General features: G+C 36.2%; 3 protein-coding genes and 1 long non-coding RNA gene across 6 annotated transcripts in view; 3 read left to right on the forward strand and 1 right to left on the reverse strand.

The window, feature by feature from the left end:
• LOC110375010 (calcyphosin-like protein) overlaps positions 1-22,179 on the reverse strand; it is a 55,112-nt gene that overhangs the window by 11,944 nt on the left and 20,989 nt on the right. Inside the window, exon 1 of one of the 3 annotated variants that reach the window (XM_021332967.3) lies at positions 3,808-3,885. The exons of 1 other annotated variant lie outside the window; for it this stretch is intronic. In XM_021332967.3, coding sequence (XP_021188642.1) covers positions 3,808-3,829 — 22 coding nt within the window. In that variant the 5' untranslated portion in view covers positions 3,830-3,885. Of the gene's footprint in view, positions 1-1,692; positions 1,871-3,807; positions 3,886-22,179 lie in introns of those variants that run through there. One more of the 3 variants, XM_021332969.3, reaches the window with a different exon arrangement.
• Positions 4,469-5,888, forward strand: LOC110375011 (18S rRNA aminocarboxypropyltransferase). The gene has a single exon (XM_021332970.3). The coding sequence runs from the start codon at positions 4,609-4,611 to the stop codon at positions 5,344-5,346; it is 738 nt and encodes a 245-aa protein (XP_021188645.3). The 5' UTR covers positions 4,469-4,608; the 3' UTR covers positions 5,347-5,888.
• LOC110375009 (protocadherin-like wing polarity protein stan) overlaps positions 6,193-22,179 on the forward strand; it is a 174,720-nt gene continuing 158,733 nt past the window's right edge. The window contains exon 1 of the mRNA XM_064034220.1: positions 6,193-6,522. The gene's annotated coding sequence lies outside the window, so the exon portion shown is untranslated. The remainder of the gene's footprint in view (positions 6,523-22,179) is intronic.
• On the forward strand, positions 7,408-21,196 carry LOC110375008 (uncharacterized). Its single transcript, XR_010276406.1, has 2 exons — positions 7,408-7,643; positions 8,726-21,196. It is a non-coding gene; the product is annotated as an uncharacterized LOC110375008 (long non-coding RNA).

The raw sequence follows: 22,179 nt of genomic DNA on the forward strand, positions 1-22,179 counted from the left end.
AATATGTTGGTATAGATTGGTACTATCACACTGTAATCTCTGCGTCACCCGAAAGGAAAATTGAGCTTTACGTAGTCATCATCATATCCCAAGCCTTTTCCAACTTTGGTGGGGTCGGCTTGCAGTTTCACCGGATGCGGCTGAATACCATTCTTTTACAATGAGCGACTGCTTATCTGACCTCCTGAACTGTGACTATCAAATAATAACAATTAAATCGGAACCAGTAAAAGAAAAAGAGCTCTCTAACTATCACGGTTCAAAAGATACAGCCTGGTGACAGACGGACGGACGGACGGACGGACGGACAGAGGAGCGAAAACAATAGGGTCCCGTTTTACCCTTTAGGTACGAAACCCTAAAAATTGTCGCTGTTCAAACTTTGGGAACCACGAGACCTACTTGTCCTGACTAGGGTATGTTCAAATGAAGGTGTGTTCTTCAGCAAATTATTATTATAACTGACCTACTAGAAATGTCACGCAGGCTGCCATGCATATCTAGGTAAATGAGGCTAGGCCGGACGCATTTGTCGTAAGTTAGACGGGCCTTGGACAATGTTTCCTCTTGTCTTGTCACGATAAACTGGCTGGAGTTACGATATTACGTTGTAAGGTAAAAATATGGCGGTGTAAGAAAAGCATTTTTAAGTTACAAACAGGTCTTTTTGTATTCACTTTACGAAGACCTAATAGGAGGCATTGTTCGTTAGGCGTCATCATTAGGTGTATCAAACAATTACCGTCCACAACTGAACGTAGGCCTTTCTCCCCCAATGACGCCAACCATATACCGAAGTATTTTTGGGAACAAGAAAAATAATGTTGTGAAAGAAAAGTCAACACTTTCCTCTAATACAAACATGACTTCTGACGACACTATCAGGTAGGTAAATGTCGTTGACTTTATACCTACATGTTCAAACATCAATTACCATAAAACTCAAGTCACCTGAACATGAATCATCGTTAGCCTACGCTAAGAAATTAGTCTGACTAATACCACACTAATACCTACGTAAATTGTTTTCATCGCCCACGAACAATCTAGTGTGTACCTAGCAAATCTAAACACAATTGATAGGAAATGTTCTGGAATACAAGTCTTCATTTAAAGAGCATTTTGCTGTTTTATAGAGATCATTGAGACTGAGACATATCGTCAGTCGTTATAGGCTTTATGGGTTAAGTACCTATTTTAAAGCAAAACTGCTTCACCTACTTCTGATAATTTAAAACTGCAGATTTGTTGATGTGATATCTTTTTCCTTCGCAGTATCCCTGAATTAAACTATATTTTCCTTGATGCGAGAATTCAAAACCTGAGTTATAAATAGGTAGGGGTATACAACGTTTCTTTAAAACACGAACTCCTTAGTGGCTAGGTAAGTAAAAACATATTTAAAGTTGTAGTAAATAAATTAAGTTTTAGATTTCACCGCTGACCCTACTTTATACATTTGACCGAGCTTTTACTTTAACGTTTAGCAGTTTCGCGCCAATTCCCTGATTGCTTCTACGTTCAAAAGTATTGGCGGGAGAAATAACCGACTTGTGAACATTGAAATTGAAAACTACCGGTAAAATTGTTATAACTTAAAATCGAAAAGCGATAGAAAAGACAATTTGAAAAGCGTGTAAAAATGTTTACAGAGCAAATAATTTTGAAAGAAAGTAATATTATTGGACTTACTATTTTAGTCTCACACCTTTTGCTTGTAGCTATGTATGTTTTCGAAGCAAAGACAACTGTATACAGCCAAGTACCACCGTCCAGGCGTGACTCTATAATGGTTATGGCCGCTCCTGACAATACGTGTCACACAGACGCAAAAATCGATCAGCAATCAAATTGCCTTTAATTATGTATGTCCAACACGATACGGTGTTTATGTTTTAAACTCGGTTTATTTTGTTTTAAGCAGGTAAACGCAACACGTTGTGCAATCGAGGTATTGAGATGGAATGACGCAGAGGCAGAGCATTGAACGTGAGATGTCCTCGTTCCTTATTTGGAGAATAAAGACTGCATGGTTGCTGCAATTTTTTTTAATAGTTTTTTTTTTCTTGACGTTTTACGTTAAATGCCTACGTTTTCACGCTGGAAAAGTTATATACTATGAGGAAAGACCCATGGTTTATGTCCTATTTCAAAATTTATCTTTATTGGTTCAGCGGTTTTACAGAGCAGGCGTAAGTATAAAACAAACAGAGTAACTTTCATATTTTTGGTCACTTTACAGGTATTTTAGACACACGAATACGAAGACATGTTATCGTTTTGAAAATATTTTATCCATCTAATTAGGTACCTAGGTATATCATAAACTATTAGGTGAACTTATAATATTTAACAGAACATCCTATATTTTCAATAGCATCTACCAATCAATATAATTTCCATAATTCAAAGAAAATATTACTCATTTTCTTCGAAACGCGTCTTTATTTTGATACAAAAACATTTTAGTAGACAACCTTAATGTAATACATGAAGAGTATCTTATCAAGCAAACAAAAGTTCATAATACCATCCATCAGGCATAGACAAAAAAGTCAATTGTTAAACCTCCACGGTCATTACGATATACGCAGTTGATAATTACGATAGAACCGTATGATAGTGTCGTATCGATCGGTGGTTCGTTTGTTGACGACTAAAACATGGTAACTGCTTCCAAGGACATACAACCTCATGCATTATTAACTGACAGACATATCTAGGACGACCTCCGAGACATCTGCAAAGCCGCACGACTTTCCTCGGGTGAGAATTATGTAGGTACGTGTTTCATTAAGGCTATTTATTTTAGGTAGACCTTCTGCGGTTTTTCATTTCGTGCTCATAATTTAAATATGTTGGAAGTCTGAATTGAGGTAGGCACACTGGGCAAGTACGTGTACCTTGCTAGATCTTTGTTTAAAGTTTAAGCTGAACCAAAGTCCATCTAAGCTAGAATTAGAGGCACTCGTTTCTAATTGAAAACTATGAAAAACTGAAAATTTCTGTATATTTGTTTCAAAATAAAGAAAAGAAAGAAAGCAAGAGCATTTTATTCCGTTATTGAATACGTACCTATAATAAAAACCACGCAACACGGCCCTCTCTCAGCATACTGCAACCCTATGCGAGACCAAGTCCCAGCGCTGATTTTCAGCGATAGCTGAAACTACGTTCAATAAAAAATAGAACATGTTTAATACAACAACAACATGCCTTCTGTTCCACATATGTAAATAATTTACTCCCACGTTTTGACAGCAATGGCAGTCTAATAATACGAATCTAGAATAAAGACCATCTGTGAACACGTAAAATGGGAACCTACCTAAGTGGACAGAATGCCCGATAAATTGTCCAGTCTAGTCAAAGCCAATTGAAGTAATGACCAGTGTTAAACGTACTTCACCTACTCATCTTGGACTACTTAGAATATGCTCTGTGAAAGTCGCGGCTTAACAAGATGAATTAAATTATCTATAGCTTGAGAAAATAATTATGCAAGGGTGAATTTTATTTAGTAAAAACATAGCAATATTTGGTCAGTGGACCGTCTTTTTCGAATTTATGTCTAAGTAATGCCTTCAGACATAAATCCAGAAGTACCTCTTTAGTCTCATATGAGCGACATTAGATAAGTACCTACCTACTTAACTATGTTTAGTCTTCCGAAAGATGAAGCTAGATACCTACCAGCACATATTACTAAATAGTCCAGAAAAAAATATCAGCGTTCATGAAAATATTTCGGCTAACTTTGGTCATTGACTTTGAAATAAAACGATAATTTTAATTATTTAAACTTACCCGCCATGGAGGCGCTGCTCATTCTGCCGCGGGTAAAATCAATCTTGAATAAATTAATCAAACTGTATCTCAATAAAATCTAGGTATAACCTTTTATTTTGATAAGTAAATGATTGACGCACAGGTTTGACAACATATCCCTTTTTATCATAATCTAATTAGGTACGCTGCCAATAGCTTTAGTGTCAAATATTAAAATATATGTGATGTTATCATTATTTTCATAAATATTGTATAATTTATTCCTACAAAATGATTCGTTTGTTACAAAAAATGTTCAAATATTTTTTATAATAAAGAAAATTCTGCATTTGTACAGTGCACATAATGGAAACGACATAAAGCGAATAAACTTCGAAAACAAATTTAGCATCCGTCATGCGAAGTAATAGGGACAGGTTCGAGTCATAAATAATGTTGTTTCTTAAAATACCGAAAATTCCGAACCTAATTCATGTCAATTATTTTTTTTTTACTTTGTAATAAATTTATAATGCACCATTTAAATTATTTCAAGTACAAGCACATATACATTATAACAATTATTTTACGATATAATAAGAGTTGTCGTCATATGTAGTAGCGTAATGTATGTATGTTTTGTTGTCTATTCAACATTGACATTGACGGTTCGTAGTATTTGTCACCGGCACGTCATACGTAGATGACAGCTGTATTCTTTAATTCTATAGAGGTTATGTTAATGTTTGTATTGTGTTGTGCTGTTATTATAATAATTCTCTGAGAGTTGATAGATAAGGACTGTTATTAAAATACTACAAATTCTCACAACTGATAATAATGGCACCAGGTAAAAAAGGCCATGTACACGGCAAACGTTCAAATCAACATGTGAAGAGGGAATATGCAGAGAGATTGAGCGAATTGCGATTAGATTCCTCAGAGGAAAGTAGTTCTGATGGCAGTGACTCTGATGGCGAAGGTATAGCACCGGCTTTCCCAGTGAGCATGTGGGACCTCAACCACTGCGATCCTAAGAAGTGTTCAGGTCGGAAACTTGCACGACATAACCTCATCAAGAATTTAAAACTTGGCCAACAGTTTCGTGGACTCGTATTGTCACCAGTCGGCAAGCAGTGCGTTAGCCCAAATGATAAGGACATTATTGAAAAGTTCGGACTAGCAGTTATTGATTGTTCATGGGCTAAAATTGACGAAACTCCCTTCGATAGAATGAAGTCACCAAATCCGAGATTACTACCGTTTTTAGTTGCTGCAAACCCTATTAACTATGGAAAGCCTTACCAATTAAGTTGTGTGGAAGCTTTAGCAGCGGCAATGGTTATTACTGGGCATAAACAAGAAGCAAGGTTTTATTTATCGAAGTTTTCATGGGGGCATTCATTCTTAGAACTGAATTCAGAAGCTCTTGATTTGTATGCTGCGTGCACTGACAGTAAAAGTGTTTTAGAAGCACAGGAAAAATATTTAGACAGTGTGAGAAATGAGAAAGATGACCGAGAGATGTGGCCGCCAAGTGAATCTGAAACTGAATCTGAGGAAGATAGTGCAAAATAGTTGATTTAACTATGTTTAAAGTGTATATAAGTAAAATGTCTGTATTTATAAAATAAATTAAGTATATGATACAATTTACTTTAGGGGTGTTTATAACAAAATGTTTAAGAATAAACTGTTTAAGATATTCTATTTCTCCGTGATTATATGTGATGAATAATAATTGATTGGTTTCAGTCTAATGATTTTAACTTTTAAATATTTATATAACTTATAATCAAGCTCTTTATGTGCAGCATATTTACCGTTATTAACTTTTGCAACCAATGATGTGCAACAAAGTCACATTTCATAAGTATTGTGAGTTTAATGGTTACTTGTTAATACTTTAAATAGATACTTCACATCCACATAAATTAACCTTGTATGATATCTATAAAAACATAATGTTGATGTGGATGCTGCATGGTTACTGCAATGTTACTATTTGTAATTTATAATGATATGAACTGGACTTCTTGGAAGAGTATTTTATTTTGTATACCTAGCTACCTAAAAAACTTTTTATTGAATAAAGATAATAATACTGCAAAAAAAGACTATGAAAATGTAATTTAACATGATATAAATCAATTTTTATCACCAGTCTCTGTAGTGATTGAGTTTGTTTTGACCACTATCTTTAAGAAGTTTACATAATAATTTATTTTAATCCCGTCCTTATTTTAATTATTTATTTTACCATGCATTTCCATGACAAGTTAAATTTTTTTGTTATAATAACACATTTCAAATCTATTTTTTGAACCCATTATTATGAACCAAAATAAGTTGTGAATCGCGCCCTCTGTCGATTCTGAGTGACACTTTGTAACCAAGAGTTAGTTCACCTTACAACGCCATCTGTTGAACACAGTTTGTAACGATAAAAAGTTTCACGTGGTACCAGTTAGATGGCGCTTCCCGCTCTTACTCAGAACTAAGTTTTTTTCTACCGTGGGGTCCCAAGTTTGTCTGATGTGTAAGCCTCACTTAGTTTGCTTTTGCTTTCCGAGAGAGTGAGTCGGTTATTGTTCAGTGCAGTGGCTGTTTGAAACTCGCGGATAACTTATTTATCACTTAGATTAGATACTTAAAGTGTGTTATGTTTGTGAATGTAATTGTGCAGTGTTTTGTGTGTGTGTAAAATTCATTTGGAACTTGGAACTTTTGGAGGCTTTTCCATCTGGAACTTAGGTAAGTTTGTCCGTTGACTTCATGCAACCTGTCACGCAGGTGTCTCGCAAGTCGCAAGTCACTAACCTCTGATGAATACCTAAATGCTGTCTTTAGATGCGTCGATTTGAACTTGATTGAAGTTCTGATTTGCTATTTAAAAGTTTCCTTTTTCGGATCTAACTTATGTCGGCCTATGTTGCGGCTTATTTTGATTGTAAGTTTTCCATACCGGTCGCCTTTATCTTTGAGACTAGAAATCGCATAGGTAACTTAGATTTACTGCATAAACTATTTTGTTGTGGTAGTTTATGAGTTCAATACAGTGGATAGCTTATGAAAGCACTAGAAGAAAGTAAAGTTAGAAAACTCGCAAAAAGTTTTACCGAGTGGGGTATAGACAGGTAGTGTTTATGAAATCTCGCGTTATATGAAAAGCAGTCCTTGATATAGCAGTGAGAAGAGAGTTCATAGAAGCTGTATAAGTAGATGGTGTTTGTATTTTGTAAATGGTACATGTACATACAATGGTACAATATGTTGTACATAATTAAGTCTCGCTCGAAGGTGACAAAATTATTGGAAATAAAGTTGTTTTTCAGGAAGCATAAAATGACACTTTAGTAAATCACTAGATTTTGGGATTGGATTTAGTATAGGTAGTTAGCTTAGGCTGCCTTCTCACCTCAGACGTTTTGTAGGACAGATAGTCGCGTTCAGTATCGGGCGTATCAGGGTGTTCTATTTTTCTACTACTAAAATCGACCACTGATTTATCGGACTTGAACAGACAGCCTTATCTCGTCAAAAAATTATTGAATGCGTATTTTATACCTAACTCAATTTCGATACTGGTCGCAACTCCTTCAAATTGCTTATATTTTTAAGTTCTATCATGTTGACATTTTGGCTACTGTGTCATATTTTTTCCACGATGAGGTGATATTAGGAGAAATTTTTAATTAACTCAAAATTCACAATTCGATGTAAATCAATTGCGAAATTTAAGTGTTATTTGTTCAGAGGCGATGTGCATTAAAATGTTTGGGAGTAAAATTAACGAAATCTTGTGAAACAGATGATTTTTGCCGTAGCTCCAGGTCTTTTAGTGTTATACTGTTGTGGCTACTGTTCTGAATCTTGTAAGTTAATTATATGTATTGTTAATGCATTTATATTAAAGTTATCCCCACAAAAAAGGCTTCGATAATAGCAATGTTTATGTATTGATAGTACATTGGTACCTTTTTTGTATTGACCCATGAGAACCTGCCCTTTGCCTAACTGGAATCTATTTCCATTTAGTAGAGCAATAGCAATATATCACTGAACTACCGGGTGTACTACGCCCAATCGAATGACAAATAATCGAATGCCAATTGATCGACCACTATAAATCGAAATTCTAAATACTCGAACATTCATAATATCGAATGGTTATTAAATCTAACATTCAATACATCGCGCAGTCAATACATCGAGTGTTCAAAATATCGAATGTTCGTTTGATCGAGCGTTAAATGCATCGCATATTCATCCTATCGAAAAATCTATATTTTTTATGAATACAAGAAAAACTCAAAATTTACTAATAAATCACATTTTAATCTTTAATTCTTATCTTTTAAAGGTACATTTTAAAATTTTGTGTGAAGTGAAAAGGCAAACGCGGGATTGGGAAGACCTACTTTACAAAAAAGAGGCAAAAGGGATGATATGCGATTGAAAAAATGTTAAAAAATAATAAAAAACGACATTAAAATGTGATTTATTCATAAATTTTGAGTTTTTCTTGTATTCATAAAAAATATAGATTTTTCGATAGGATGAATATGCGATGCATTTAACGCTCGATCAAACGAACATTCGATATTTTGAACACTCGATGTATTGACTGCGCGATGTATTGAATGTTAGATTTAATAACCATTCGACATTATGAATGTTCGAGTATTTAGAATTTCGATTTATAGTGGTCGATCAATTGGCATTCGATTATTTGTCATTCGATTGGGCGTAGTACACCCGAACTACCTACTCCACGAAACAAAGTAGTAGAAGTTGTTAGGTATGTACATCGATTACATTTGTTTACAAAGAGCCTTTTCTTGGCTAAAATGCAGACAATGCTGAATGTAATGCTTAAATTTAACTTAACGTATTTGTGATTCCTTAGAGCGAATAATTTTGATGTAAGAACTATATCGTTACTTGCACTTTTCAGGTAAATCATGTTGTGAAGCAATTACACGAAGTAATTTTTGATTGTATTAGTGAAATTGTGTCTGTTTTATTCGAACGTACTCGCCTCTTAATTTTGATGGATTGAATAAAACTCAATAAAAGGCAATACAACAATGAAGCCATTATTACAAGGAGATACGATCACCAACAATAGCTGTTCTTGCACGTCGTGTGTTTCAAAGAGTGAATCTAATGGTCAAGCCTTGAGACGATTACTGCAAGAAGGATCTAGAATCAATAAATTAATTAATGGTAAAAATTATGTACGTATACAAGACAGTAAATTATTGGATGAATTCCTTAAAACCAGAGCATTATATGAAGCTCTGAGGAGTCAGTTGCTCTCTAGTAGTTTAAGTGTAAGTAGCAAAGCACACTTGCAGCCAACGCAATCAACTTCAGCACACCAAGGTCCGGAAAAAAATGTGGATACGGATAATCTTTTGGCTTTGGTTGACTTAGTAGATAAAGGAGCTGTTTTGAAATCACGAAAGTTAAGTGAGTGCTGCAGTTGTTGTGCATGTAATTCAAAAACCAGACTACCAGAAAATGCCCAAAAAGTACGAAGGAATAGACAAGCCCACATTGGTGTACACATCACTTCAAGATCTAGTCTTGCTTCAAAGCAAGAAAATAGTGATGCTAAGAATATTAAGTCCGACTCTTGTACGTGTGCATGCAAAGATTACGAACAAACGAATTTAGTTTCTAGAGAAAAATTTAATAAAATCCATCTTGAACCACCAATTACTAAACCTGAGCGTCCCACAGGCTTAAATAAATCTAAGTTGAAATCAATGAACGATGGAAAGATGAAATCATATCATAAACTTAAGCGCTCTAAAGCGAATCCTAATACTTATAACGACAATATCAGTGAAAGTAATAAGATAAGAAAATCAAAACAAAAATCTCGAGATGACATGAAGAACTTGGATCTGCTCGATCTAGCTCAGAAAATAATAAAAGATAGTTTTATCGCCGAGCAAAAAGCTAAACAGAAACATACACCTGAGGAAAATCCTGTGGCTGCAGGAAGTGGTCGTAAAGATAAGAATCCAGTGAAAGATAACAATGGTAGTCTTGAAATAAACAAATCGCCATTAATCCAAATCACTGAGCATAGAATTAAGAAGATCTCTAAAAGTAGAAACAAGACAAAATACCCATCTAACACTTCAGCAACACATATAAGGAAGGATAAAAACAAACCAGAACCAGAAGCTACCGTCAGTGAGCAACAAAAAAATCTGTCCCAAAAACGCAGTAAAAACAACTTTTTATATGACACCCAAGTCGATGATAAGAATCTAGTTAAAGATAAGAATGGTAGACGGGAAATAAATAAATCGCCAATAATCCAAAGCACTGCGCATAGAACGAAGAAAATCTCTAAAAGTAGAAACAAAACAAAAGACCCATCAAGCATCTCATCAACATATATAAGGAAGGATAAAAACAATCCAGAACCAGAAGCTACCATCAATGAGCAACAAAAAAATCTGTCCCAAAAACACAGTAAGAACAACTTATTATACGTCGATGACAAAAAGAAAAAGCGTAAAGGACATCGTATTGTACAAGAAACAAGTGAAACGAAAAAGGCTCCATCACATAAGAAAATATCCTTTAAATCAGTAACGACGTTGCTATCACCTGCAGATGTATCAGGTAAACCGGAAAAACAGTTGACATTCAGTAGCAGTCAAGCAAAAGAAATCAAAACTCATGCAATTAGATCCCCTTCCAAGATTTCAAAATCAATATCTACAAGCTCGATAAAAAAAAGTTATTCGCCTTGTAATAAAAATTCCCAACCCCGGCAAACACTGTCTAACAAATCATCTTTGAATTCATTGTCTAAAGAAAACAAAATAAAAGTGGTATCGCCGGTTTCGTTTCATAGACAGCTCAAGCTGCTATCAGCACCTATTCGCTATGGCAAGTCCGCAGTGCCCAAGGATCCTCCAAAAATACAGCAAACTGATGATCACAGTAAGACTTTGAAACGCGTAAAATCGCCTCCGCGTGATGTATCCCATGATCCGGAGAGATCCGTTCAGCCTAAGACCTCCCGCCACCGGGAGGAATCCCCTTCGTGTGAGGTGTTCTGCCAACGTGAGAAATCTTCTCAGCGTAAGAAATTCCGCCAAGACAAAGGATCTAGTCAGCGGAAGAAATCCCGCCAACCTGAAGAGTCTCAAAAGCTTGATGAGCCCAAGAGGTCTCCTACACGTCTAGAACAAGTCAAGCCCACCCAACTTGAGAAATCTCGTCCTGGTCAAAAATCCAAACAGCGAGAAGTAATTTGTAAGTGTGAAAAACCTGGGACTCATATACAATCCCCTCAACAAAAAGAATCTCGATTAAGTGATAAATCTATTTCTCGCAAGAAATCTGTTCTACGTCGCCCACCCCGTTTACCTTGGGGTTCTCGCTTTTCTGATCGTATGCTACCTAGTCACTATAAGAAACACCAAGTTAAACAAAAACAAATAATGAAAAACATACAGGCCGGTGGCCACGCCCTTAAACGATGTCTTTGTAGCCTGAAGATTAAAGTAAAAAAAACGAAATCTAGAATTAATGAAAATGACAGAAAAGAGATACCTAAAACGAAAATATCACAGAGCATTCACTCAAAGGATTCACCTTCCTCCGTAAAAAGTTCTTTAAAAGCATCTCATTCAACCATTCACAAATCAGAACCCCCATCTATTTGCGAGTGTTCCGATTATGCTTCCAAAAGCAAGAGTCAAGAGATATTAAATAAAAAAATACCTGAAAACATACAAAAATCTGAACATAGCTTGCATAACAAACGTTCAACCTTGTCTGCTCAAACTGACAGTCTCTCTAAAATAAAAAAGTCGACCCCAACAAGAAGCAAAGGTTCAGATATCAGTAGTAAATCTTCTAAAAGAAAGGGCACATCTACATATGAGCTTTCACAATCAACTAAGCACACTCGTTCAAACAGCTCAATTCATAAAGAGGCAAAGGAAGGATCCCCAGACCGGAATAGTAGTATATCAGGCCTGAAGCCAAAATCTGCTTTGAAAAACAGCTATAGTATAACCAAAGAAAAACAGCGACTTAAAAACCACGCAGCGCAAACTGCAACTGATACTGTCAGCAATAAACAAAAGACTAAGGTACTTCCAAGTCGAGCCACTTCCAAAGGAATGAAAGTACTATCATTTGAACACCGAGCAAAAAATTGGCACTATACTTCAACACATAGATTCAGCATTGAATTATTTGGGAATGGTTATTCCAAAAAGGGACATAGAAATAATCAAATTACTCTAAAGCCAGTTCATACAAACAATACCAGAACCAAAAGAATACGTAATAAAGGATCGCAAATAAGTAATTCTACTGGAAAAGTGAGATATCCTAAAAGAAATCACGGTTTACGTAGGTGTTTTTGTAGGTCGAAATTGTTAGAAAATAAAAAGAAAATAAAAGGAAATTCGTCTAAAATGAATATGATCCAGCCAGAGAGTAAAGCGGAAAGTTCTCAAACGAAATTGAAAATTAAGACTGTATCAATATCTACAGAAAGACAAATGTATGGCAATGTAATAAAGCATGTTATATTACCATATAAATGTGAAACTACCTTTCGTGGTCCGTTACAATATAATAGGACAAAGTCTTATAAAATAACACACACAACCCCTAAAAGAGAAGAGCAGAAGTTAATTAAACATGTTAAAGCCGAATACCGTAAACCGAAGTCTGACTATAGTATAACTTCTCAATCACTGCAATTTAAGAAGAACAAAGTCCCCTCTATAGTTTCGCACAAAAGCGAAATACTTAAACCCATATTGAAGAAAAACAAAGCGATTTCACCTGATATCACAAGGCAAGATATAAAGTCTAGTTTTCTTAAAAGTCCGTTGCATCGCGATCGACAATCTCATTCATATTCGGCAGCTGAGAAAGAAAGTAAAATAAAAAAGAATTCACACCAACCATACTCGAAAGACTCTGAACTAAACGATAGTAAAACTTTGGAATCATTCTCTCAGGATCGGAGTTTGTTCCTTGGTCCCACTGTTAAGCATTGTTTATGTAAATTAAAGTTACATAAGACTGGAAAAAACAATAGACAAAGCATTGCTGTTAATACGGATACATTATCTAACTCGGTAGCAGACAAAAAATACCCGGCTACTAAATTAAAACTCTCAAACCAGTTAACACAATCTGACTCAAAATATCCAAAGCCATATGAAGGCTTGCAAAAAACTAAGAAGCGTACCAAGCTAAAGAGTTTTGGAGTTGGCACAGAAAAAACTAAAATGGTATCAAAATCGAGTGAAACAAGGACAGTAGGAAGCAATAACCATATTAGGTCGAATTTTAGGATACGGAAGATTTCATTGCAAAAATTCAAGAACATGAGAAAATATTCCGGCTTAGCTGATTGGTCTGCACACACCGGCGAAATAAATCCAAATTGGAATCAAAATATTAAAATAAACTCAAATCTTAGCTTTAATATAAATATTTATGAAGACGCAGCGCCTGATAATAAAACTCAACAACATATTTCAAATACCCATGGTATTTTGAAAAATGACTATGACAGTAAAAATATTGTGCACCGACTTAGTGATAACTTTAAATCCCTGCTGAAGATCAAAAGTCCCAAAACAAGCGGATGTTTTTGCACATTAGAATTGGGAAAAAAAGGTGAACAGCATCGGGGCAGCAAACTTTTATCACCTTTTTTGACAAAGAAACCTAATCAAGTTTATAAAGTGAATACGGTGACTATTGCAGAAACCAAAATAATAGCTCCTAAAATCTTTACACCGAAAGATGTCGACGACTATCGCAGTGTTAATTCTAGTGACCATACTAACAATAGTAAACAAGCCCTCGACCATACCAATCAGAGGGAATATTGCGAGAGAAAATTGACTACCGGCTTTTCAACATCAACGTTTGCTGTTACATCAAGAAATATTAAGTCATGTATTCGCGAAAACGAAAGTGCAACATTGCAAGTCAACCCTATAAATGTAAATTCATTAAAATTTTCGTCCAAAGAAATAGTGACAATTAAATCCAAATTCAGTTGTGAATTAAACTATGTAAAAAATGAATGTGTTAAGAGTGATCGGATTCATAGCAATACATTGTACACAAATAATACGTTCCAGCTAAATGACCTCGCGTCAGAAACAACAATAGCAGAAGATATTAACGTAAAAAAAGGAGTCCCGATTCAAATTGAACACATTGATCGTAATCATCTTACTGGTGTACAACCCTTACTGAAGAGATGTTATTGTACTATGAATATACAAGTGGCTGGTCAACATAATACAAAGCGTAGACACCATCACTCATCAAGGCTCAAAGATTATGAATGTGAGCCTGGAGTTTGCGTACCTTACGAATGTGACCCTTACGAATGTCAAAAAAGAATAATGAGGCGATTAATGAAAAAGGTTTCAACAATGTCAGGTACAGATAATAGGTTAAGAAACAGTGCTAGTGGCACTTCTTCAATGAGGTCAGATTCGAGAACTAGAGGATTACAGCCTAGTTTAGTACACAAAGAAAGGCGTCGTCGACCTGAGCCTAGACCAATGGGCTTCAGATACCAAACATTACCTCGAACACATAGACAAGCAGTCAAATATGGTTCTTCTTTTAATTTTGATATAGAATTCTCGAAGCGCTCTAAATCACCTACTGCAAAGGTAATGAAAGTGCCTAGACGCTCTAGATCGTCTATAACTTCCTACAGGCATTATATAGATAGAGGAACAAGAGGTTTCGGTGGGGACAGGCGACACAGAGGATCTCAATCTACTCTGAGACACATGCGTCATCGAGGTTCTGGTGTTACCATGCTAAGGAGGTGTTTCTGCACACTTAAATTACAAAAAAAGGGAAGACAGCAAAGAGAATTAGAATTAAAAAATATACATCGAGGTACTTCAACTCCCCCTAAATATCAAGTGGATAAACCAATCCTGAGAACTACTGAGACTGGTCAAAATACGAAAGCAAGACAAAGGTACCCTGAATTATTGCCATATGAATGTGAACCTGGGATTTGTGTTCCTGGCGAGTGCGACCCCTATGAATGCTTGGAATTAATGAAGAGAAGAAAAGGTAAGCGTACCAGAAACTTCGGAACAGACTCAATAGCATCCGGAACTTCATCTAGCTCAAGCATGACTCCTAGTCAAAAACGAAGAGGGAGGCAGGTTCAATCAAGGAACGTTCGAGTAAGGCCTATTAAATCTACGGAAGTTATATCGAAGCCATCTGTCGTATCTTTGGGAAGGCATGTCACACCATCAAGACAGGCAGTTAAAATTAGTTCCAATTTTAGCTTTAATATTGAATTCTATAAAGATAAAACTTCCCCGGGTGAGGTTAGGGAATCTCCGCAAAGCAATGTATATAATAAGACACCGAGATATGTAAGAGGAGTTCCGAAATATGTAAACACTCGAAGAATGATGCGAGAAGGTTATTCTCAGGATGTAAAACCCACTCGGGATTTCTATTCTCAAATGGATACACGTACACGCGGCCAATCTACAATGACAAGTAGATTTCTTAAACGTTGTTTTTGTACAGCAAAATTGCTAGGATATAACCATAAGACTCGATCAAGGCACTATAAGTCATATGCTGTTTTGAAGCGTTGTTTTTGTACCCTAAAAATGTTATACGCTAATAAAAGAGACTATCGTCAACCGGATAACGTAGGACATGAAAGAGCTCCCCCTATAATTGATAGACACGTTGTTATGACGCAAACGCGAAGATATTCCCCATATCTTTTACCGTATGAATGTGAACCTGGCGTTTGTGTTCCCGGTTATTGCGATCCTTATCAATGCGAAAAGCTAATAAGAAGAAGAAGAATGAGAGAAAGAATGATTGGTACGGAAGGACCAAGAACAAGATCAGTATCGTCGGGTTTCGCATCATCTAGAACATCCAAGGCAGGAATGACACAATCCAGGTCACCCTGGCCACCTGAACATTTCAGAAGACGAGACTATTCAGAAAGAGAAATGGTAATTAAAGAAAGAGTTACTGCACCAGTATCACCACAAAGACAAGCCGTTAAATTTGGATCGAATTTTAGTTTCGATATAGAATTTTATAAAGACAAGTTTCCTAATCATCACCAAATTCAAGCGGCTACTACTTTTCAAAGACCTCGGCCAAGGAGAAGAAGGGATCATGGAGTTTATCATGGATATAGGACCAGAGACATGGGTACAAGAGGTAGAGGTGTTTCAGTACAAAGTCGTGATTCTCAAATGTTTGCACCAAGAAGAAGAGATATGGGTATCGGTCCAATGTTGAGAAGATGTTTTTGTACTTTACAACTATATAGACAAAAGCAATCTCAGAAAAATGAACAATTGAAAACGAATATGAAAAAATCTGACAACGACAAACACGACCAATCGAAGAAAGGTAAACAAAAACAACCAAAAACTAAAAAACAGAAACAATTAAAAACAGGTAAACAAAAACAATCAAAAAAAGATAAACAAAATCAAGCAAAAAAAGATAAACAGAAAAAATCTAAGAAAAATTGTTTGTGTAAAAAAGATGAGTCAGCAAATCAAGGTACCGCAACACCCGTATTCCGATATAAATTAGAACCATATGAGTGTGAGCCTGGTGTTTGTGTGCCCGGTGAGTGTGATCCATATGAGTGTGAAAAACGTATTAGAAATCGACGAACGAATTCATCTGGAACATTAACTGAACATTATAGAACCAGATCGACTTCAAACATGACAAATTATCGCCGTCGACATCGATATAGTAACGCACAATTTGTTCCCAAACGCAGGAAACCGATGAGGACGCATGATGTCTATTACAGAACAAAACCTAAATACAACAGAGTAGTTGAGAGACCTTCAAAAGAAGCAGTGAAAATTGGCTCAAATTTTAATATTGACATAGAATTTTTCAAAGATAAATCACCCGCGGGTGGTTTAGTAAGGTCAATGCCAGTAAAACAGTACACTACATATGACAAACACAGAAGGAGAGGGACAACTAGTAGATCCACAGAGTGGCGATCAACTCCTTCAAGAAATCATTGGGTACAACGATCAAGCGCAATGCGTGATATGGATTCTCAAGCGTTTGGTCGAAAAATGCGCTCTACCATTACAGGGGCAGGGCCCTTCTTGAAACGATGTTTTTGCACGTTGCAGTTACATAAATCTGAAAATAAAACAAAACATTTTGATAATGCATCTGTTTCTACAGCAACTGAAAAAGTAAAACCAAAACAAAGACAAAGCCCTCACTCCAACAGTGTAGAAAAATCGACTCACACAAAAAAACAAAAATCTAAGAAAGACTGTTTGTGTAAAAAAGATGAGTCAGCAAACCAAGGTACTGCAACACCCGAATTCCATTATAAATTAGAACCATATGAATGTGAGCCTGGAGTTTGCGTTCCCGGTGAATGTGACCCTTACGAATGTGAAAAAAGAATTAAAAGAAGGCTGTGGTCAAAGCAGTCTGGTACTGAACCTTATAGAACCCGCTCAGTATCTAGTGCTGTAGGTAGAAGAGCGGAATATAGGCCAGGGCAAACACAGGCCAGTTCTTACACTCCATATCAAAGAGCTCCAAGGACTCGTCATGATGATGAATATGTTCGTGATGAAAACCGAGTCATATATAATTCTAGTCCCAATCGAAAAGCTGTGCGCATTTCCTCCAGTTTCAGTTTTAGTGTTGAGTTTTACAAGGATACATCTCCAAAGTTTCCATCTATAAGTGATGCTAATATAATATATATGCGTAAAATGAAAGGAACAGAGACACGATCAACGAGAACTCGAAGTATGGCCTCCTATTATGAAAGATTCGGGCCCCGACATTGTCAGTCACAAACAGATTGCATTAAATCGCACTGTAAAGCATCTTGTACACCTTCACCGAGAAGGTGTTTTTGTACATTGAAACTTCAAAAGATGGGTAAAGACCAACAATATATCTCGTATGAGCCGTACACATATTTGACAGGCACACACACTCAAACAAAAAATCTAATGGAAATTATACCAGTAGCTCGTGAAATTGGCACTAAAACAAAAAAATACAGACATATTCTAGAACCATATGAATGCGAACCAGGTGTATGTGTGCCTGGTCTATGTGACCCTTATGAATGTGTAAAACGAATAATGCGCAGAAATTTTAAGCATTTTGGAACAGGAACTGATGGCTTCTCAACGAGGTCAATCTCCAGCTTAACACCAAGATATGTAAGAGACAATGCTATGTCTCAATCGTGTGAAGATAAATGTGATAAAAAAATAACACCATCAACAGAAACCGTTTACGAAAACAGAAGACCATATCGGACTGAAGTTGTAGAAGATCATGATCGTCAAGCCTTATGTTTGGGTTCTAATTTTAGTTTCAATATGGAATTTTTCAAAGATACAACAGTCAAGTCAGGAGAATACGATTACGAATACGAGACACGAAGACGATACAAAATATATAATAATAATCCAGTTAAATATAAGTCCAGAGTATGTGCTTCTACATGTGATGGAATCAAATCTAGAAATCGGGGAACATACGGCAGAGGCTATGTTGATCACAGAACATCTCAGGCAGGTGTGGATACTGAATCAAGAGGTTCCGGCGTGGGGCCATTATTAAAGCGCTGTTTTTGTACCTTGACGCTTCAGAGAGCAGAAGTAACAACTAAATTCAATTCACCAGCAACAATGTCTAACAAGAAAACTTCAACTAAAAAGAAATTCACTCCGGTTCCAGAACCTACATATTACTTAGAACCTGATGAATGTGAACCAGGTGTATGCGTGCCTGGTGAATGTAATCCGTATGAGTGTCTAGAGAGAATCAAAAGAAGAGGCATTAGACGTTATTCCCGCACGACTGGTACGCGTATGAGACGACCACAAGTTTCTGTTTCAAACATGACTCAATGTATTCCGGGTTACACGTGTAAAAAAATACAATGCAAAGAAGAACCTTGTACCCCTAAAAAAATTGAAAGAATCATTGAAGAACCTCGTTTTCCGTTTTTACATAGGGGTATTAAACAAGGTGTAAGAATCTCTTCACGATTTAATATTAACATTGAATTTTACAAAGAACCTCTATGTCCTATCATAACAGAAGAACCAATTTGTCCAAAGAAGGCGATTTGTCGTACAAAAGATAGATGTATTGAGTGCAATAGAGAATGGAAAACAACGAAAACAGGTAGCTATGGTACCAAAAAATGTTTACATGACTGCGAGGCACAATGTGCACTTGTCAAAACAGCGGACAAATGTTCGGCTGTCGCTATGTTAAGAAGATGCTTTTGTACAGCAAAATTACAAAGGTCGCATTTGGCGCGAACATATCACCCGCAATCGTATACTGTTGGTAGAATGGAACAAATAAGTCCGACTCCACTTTTTGGGCCCAGAGAATATTGGGTTCAATATCAAACACCCAATAATATTAAAAAATCATTTAAAACTAAGGGATATACTCTCGAGACAATAATGTCGCCCCGGAAATCTAGCAACAATAAAAGATGTTGCATTGGTCACGAATGCACGTTTCGTCGAGTTCAAAGTCCAATGGACAGAACTTTCAAATCAGAAGGTTTTAGAAAAGATTCAGAAGTCAAGCCATCTAATTTCAAGAAAATATTATTCAGTTGTAAGCATTTATTTAGGAAGCGCTCCAATCAAATTTGTTTTAATAATTCCGACAAAAAAGAACCTGACCAGCCAGAAGTTAAGAAAAAACCGCTTAATAGGCAACCATGGATAGATATTTTGAAACCATCACAAAGTGAGCGACGTCCAAAAACAACAGGAATCCCAACCATAAAGAAATCTAAAAGTCTAAAAGTTACCAGAGAAGGTCAATTAAATATCCACAAGAATTTTTTTTCGCGATTCCAATCTGGAGACGCTGACCAAGAAAACAACAACAGAATACAAAAAACAACTGCAAGAAATGTAAAACCCAATTGTCCACATTGTCAAGCCCAGGTTAAACGTGTTAATAAGTCTTTAAATAAAAAAGTTCGGTTCGCTTCCTTACTTAATTATAAAACTTCAAAAGCGCTCATTCCCATGGCTATAAAACAGTCAAATAATTTAAAACCCATTTCATTTTTGTTCAAAAGCCGTACATTTAATGTATGCTCATGCTGCGGAGCTCTCAGAAAGACGAGATTTCTCCCGCCGGTTTCACGGGGTGAATTATTGAATAACAAGTCATACGAAAACGTAACCATAAGAAAATCAGACATCACTAAAGGGATAACGCCAGTGCCAGCTAAAATTGGAACATTCAAAGAGAAAACGGGGCCCCCTAAAGGAACCAGGAAAAGACCTAAACAATCTTGTCCTTGTTGCATGTGTAAAAAACAGAAGACAAGTAATAATAGGAATAGAAACCATATAGGTAACAAAAAAGATGCACTTGCAAAAACATGGGTATGTGGAAGCGTTATATGTAAAGAAGCTATAAAAGATGCCGAAGATAAACACTTAGCATCCAGAAGAAATGAAAGGAAAACACGTGACGGAACACGAATTTGTGCATCTAAATCTAATAAAGAGGCGCATGCAACCGATTCAGGGTACGAGCGATTTCGATTGCAAAGAAAGAACCAGGCAAGACAAGAAAAAGAAGCGCAAATGCGTAAACAACTTTACAAAGCAGAAGACACAGTATTAATGAGAATGCGAAATACGAAAGATAAATACATGTATAAAAAAATACCCAAATACAAAAACGCTGATGCCTTGCCTTTTACTGAAACAGTTCCAGACATTGGTAAATTGGGAATAACTAGTGCAGGTGATAAATTACGTGGTGCACGCAGGGCATTAGTTTTTGGCTCAAAACGAACATACCGAAGTATTCAAGCATTTTTGCGAGACCCCATGCGAGCATGGAAAAAAAATCAAGTTGCGGCAGGTACTTGTCCTAGAGTAGCAAGCCGTGAGTGTTTAAATTTGAGGTGCCAAGTAATGAAATGTGTAAAAGGGAACAGAGAAAAGTTGGAAGATCGCTCCGTGAAAAAATTTCTTGTACACGCTCATGGGACAGATCCCATGAAAAGAGTTCATACTAGAAAACAGCATCCAGCCTGGCGGCGGAAGTTGGTCTTCGCCTATGGATGTAGTCGATTCATGCTTTCGCTGAGGGAACAACCTTGGCTGACCGCATACTACAAACGCGCTTGGCTTTACACACATAGTCACTCTGTTCTTGAAATCTGCAGACGATTTATGGATATTTCATTGTTTTTGTTGGCAGTTCCAGTGTGCTCTCCTTGTATATTTTGTGCACAATTAAGTAGAGCGTTGATGTATTGCTTTTTATGTAAGCGTTAGTTTGGTGTTTGGAATAAATTCCATACTTCTCCCTTTTCCATTTGTTTGACTTATTACCAATAATGTGCACGGTAAAAAGCAACTTTCATAACATTTTACTAATATTGGTTAACATTGTTGGAGGTTTCGTAGAGACCTCTTCTTTTTTACCATAAATATAGCCTATGACACTCACAGATTTTATAAAGAAAATGGCTTTCTACATGCAAAAAGAACTGCCAAAATCTGTTCCATATTTCATTTTAATTATTAGTAGGTATACATAGATAGTTTTTTTTTTATATAGAATCGATATCTGCCTAAAGCTAGCACAAGGTTTAATTTGCATGTTGTGAATTAAAAACAATTCAAATAATTGTTAAAGATAAATAATGGTGCAATACCCTGCTTGCACTCTATCCAACTAACTACGCATGATGATTGCACCCCAAAAGTTCATTGACCACGAAGCGCCCTAAAGTTTGAGGGTCGCTCGACCTGACGTTAATAAAAACGCAAATTAATCTATTATATTTTGCTCTACAATTTCCTCCACAAAATAATAACTGTTAATAAACTTCATCAGAGTCTGCTTTTTTCTGTCTACTTTTATATACAAAAACCCATACATTTAGAATCTATCTACAGTTCATAAACATACAGCTTACTACCCTTATTTAATATCTACTATAAATGCGAATGTAAATAGTCAGTATATTGACGGACGTAACTGTCTCATCTTGCGAACCCTTTTTGTTTACCTGGTCTGGTGACTCATCGGCATGTTTTGCTGTGTGTGTGTTGTGTGCTGGCTGCGCGTTTTAATTCGGGGAAGATTTAAAATTGAAAAACTTTACTCATTTTTCACTGCGGTAATAGAGGATTTGAATACGAACACAAAAATAGTTCACATGTCGTAAAATACATTTTCACGTATTAAATATTTCAAAATAAAAGCAATAACCGAAACAATGTGTCAGGCAAACAGTTGAAAAGACATCTAAAACAAAATCGTTCCAAAAGATAATATTCAGTTCAT

The sequence above is a fragment of the Helicoverpa armigera genome, chromosome 4 (genome assembly GCF_030705265.1).
Source record: "Helicoverpa armigera isolate CAAS_96S chromosome 4, ASM3070526v1, whole genome shotgun sequence".
NCBI lineage: Eukaryota > Metazoa > Arthropoda > Insecta > Lepidoptera > Noctuidae > Helicoverpa > Helicoverpa armigera.

Excerpts from the sequence above, each read along its gene's own strand:
- LOC110375011 (XM_021332970.3), top strand. The coding sequence starts at position 4,609 with ATGGCACCAGGTAAAAAAGGCCATGTACACGGCAAACGTTCAAATCAA.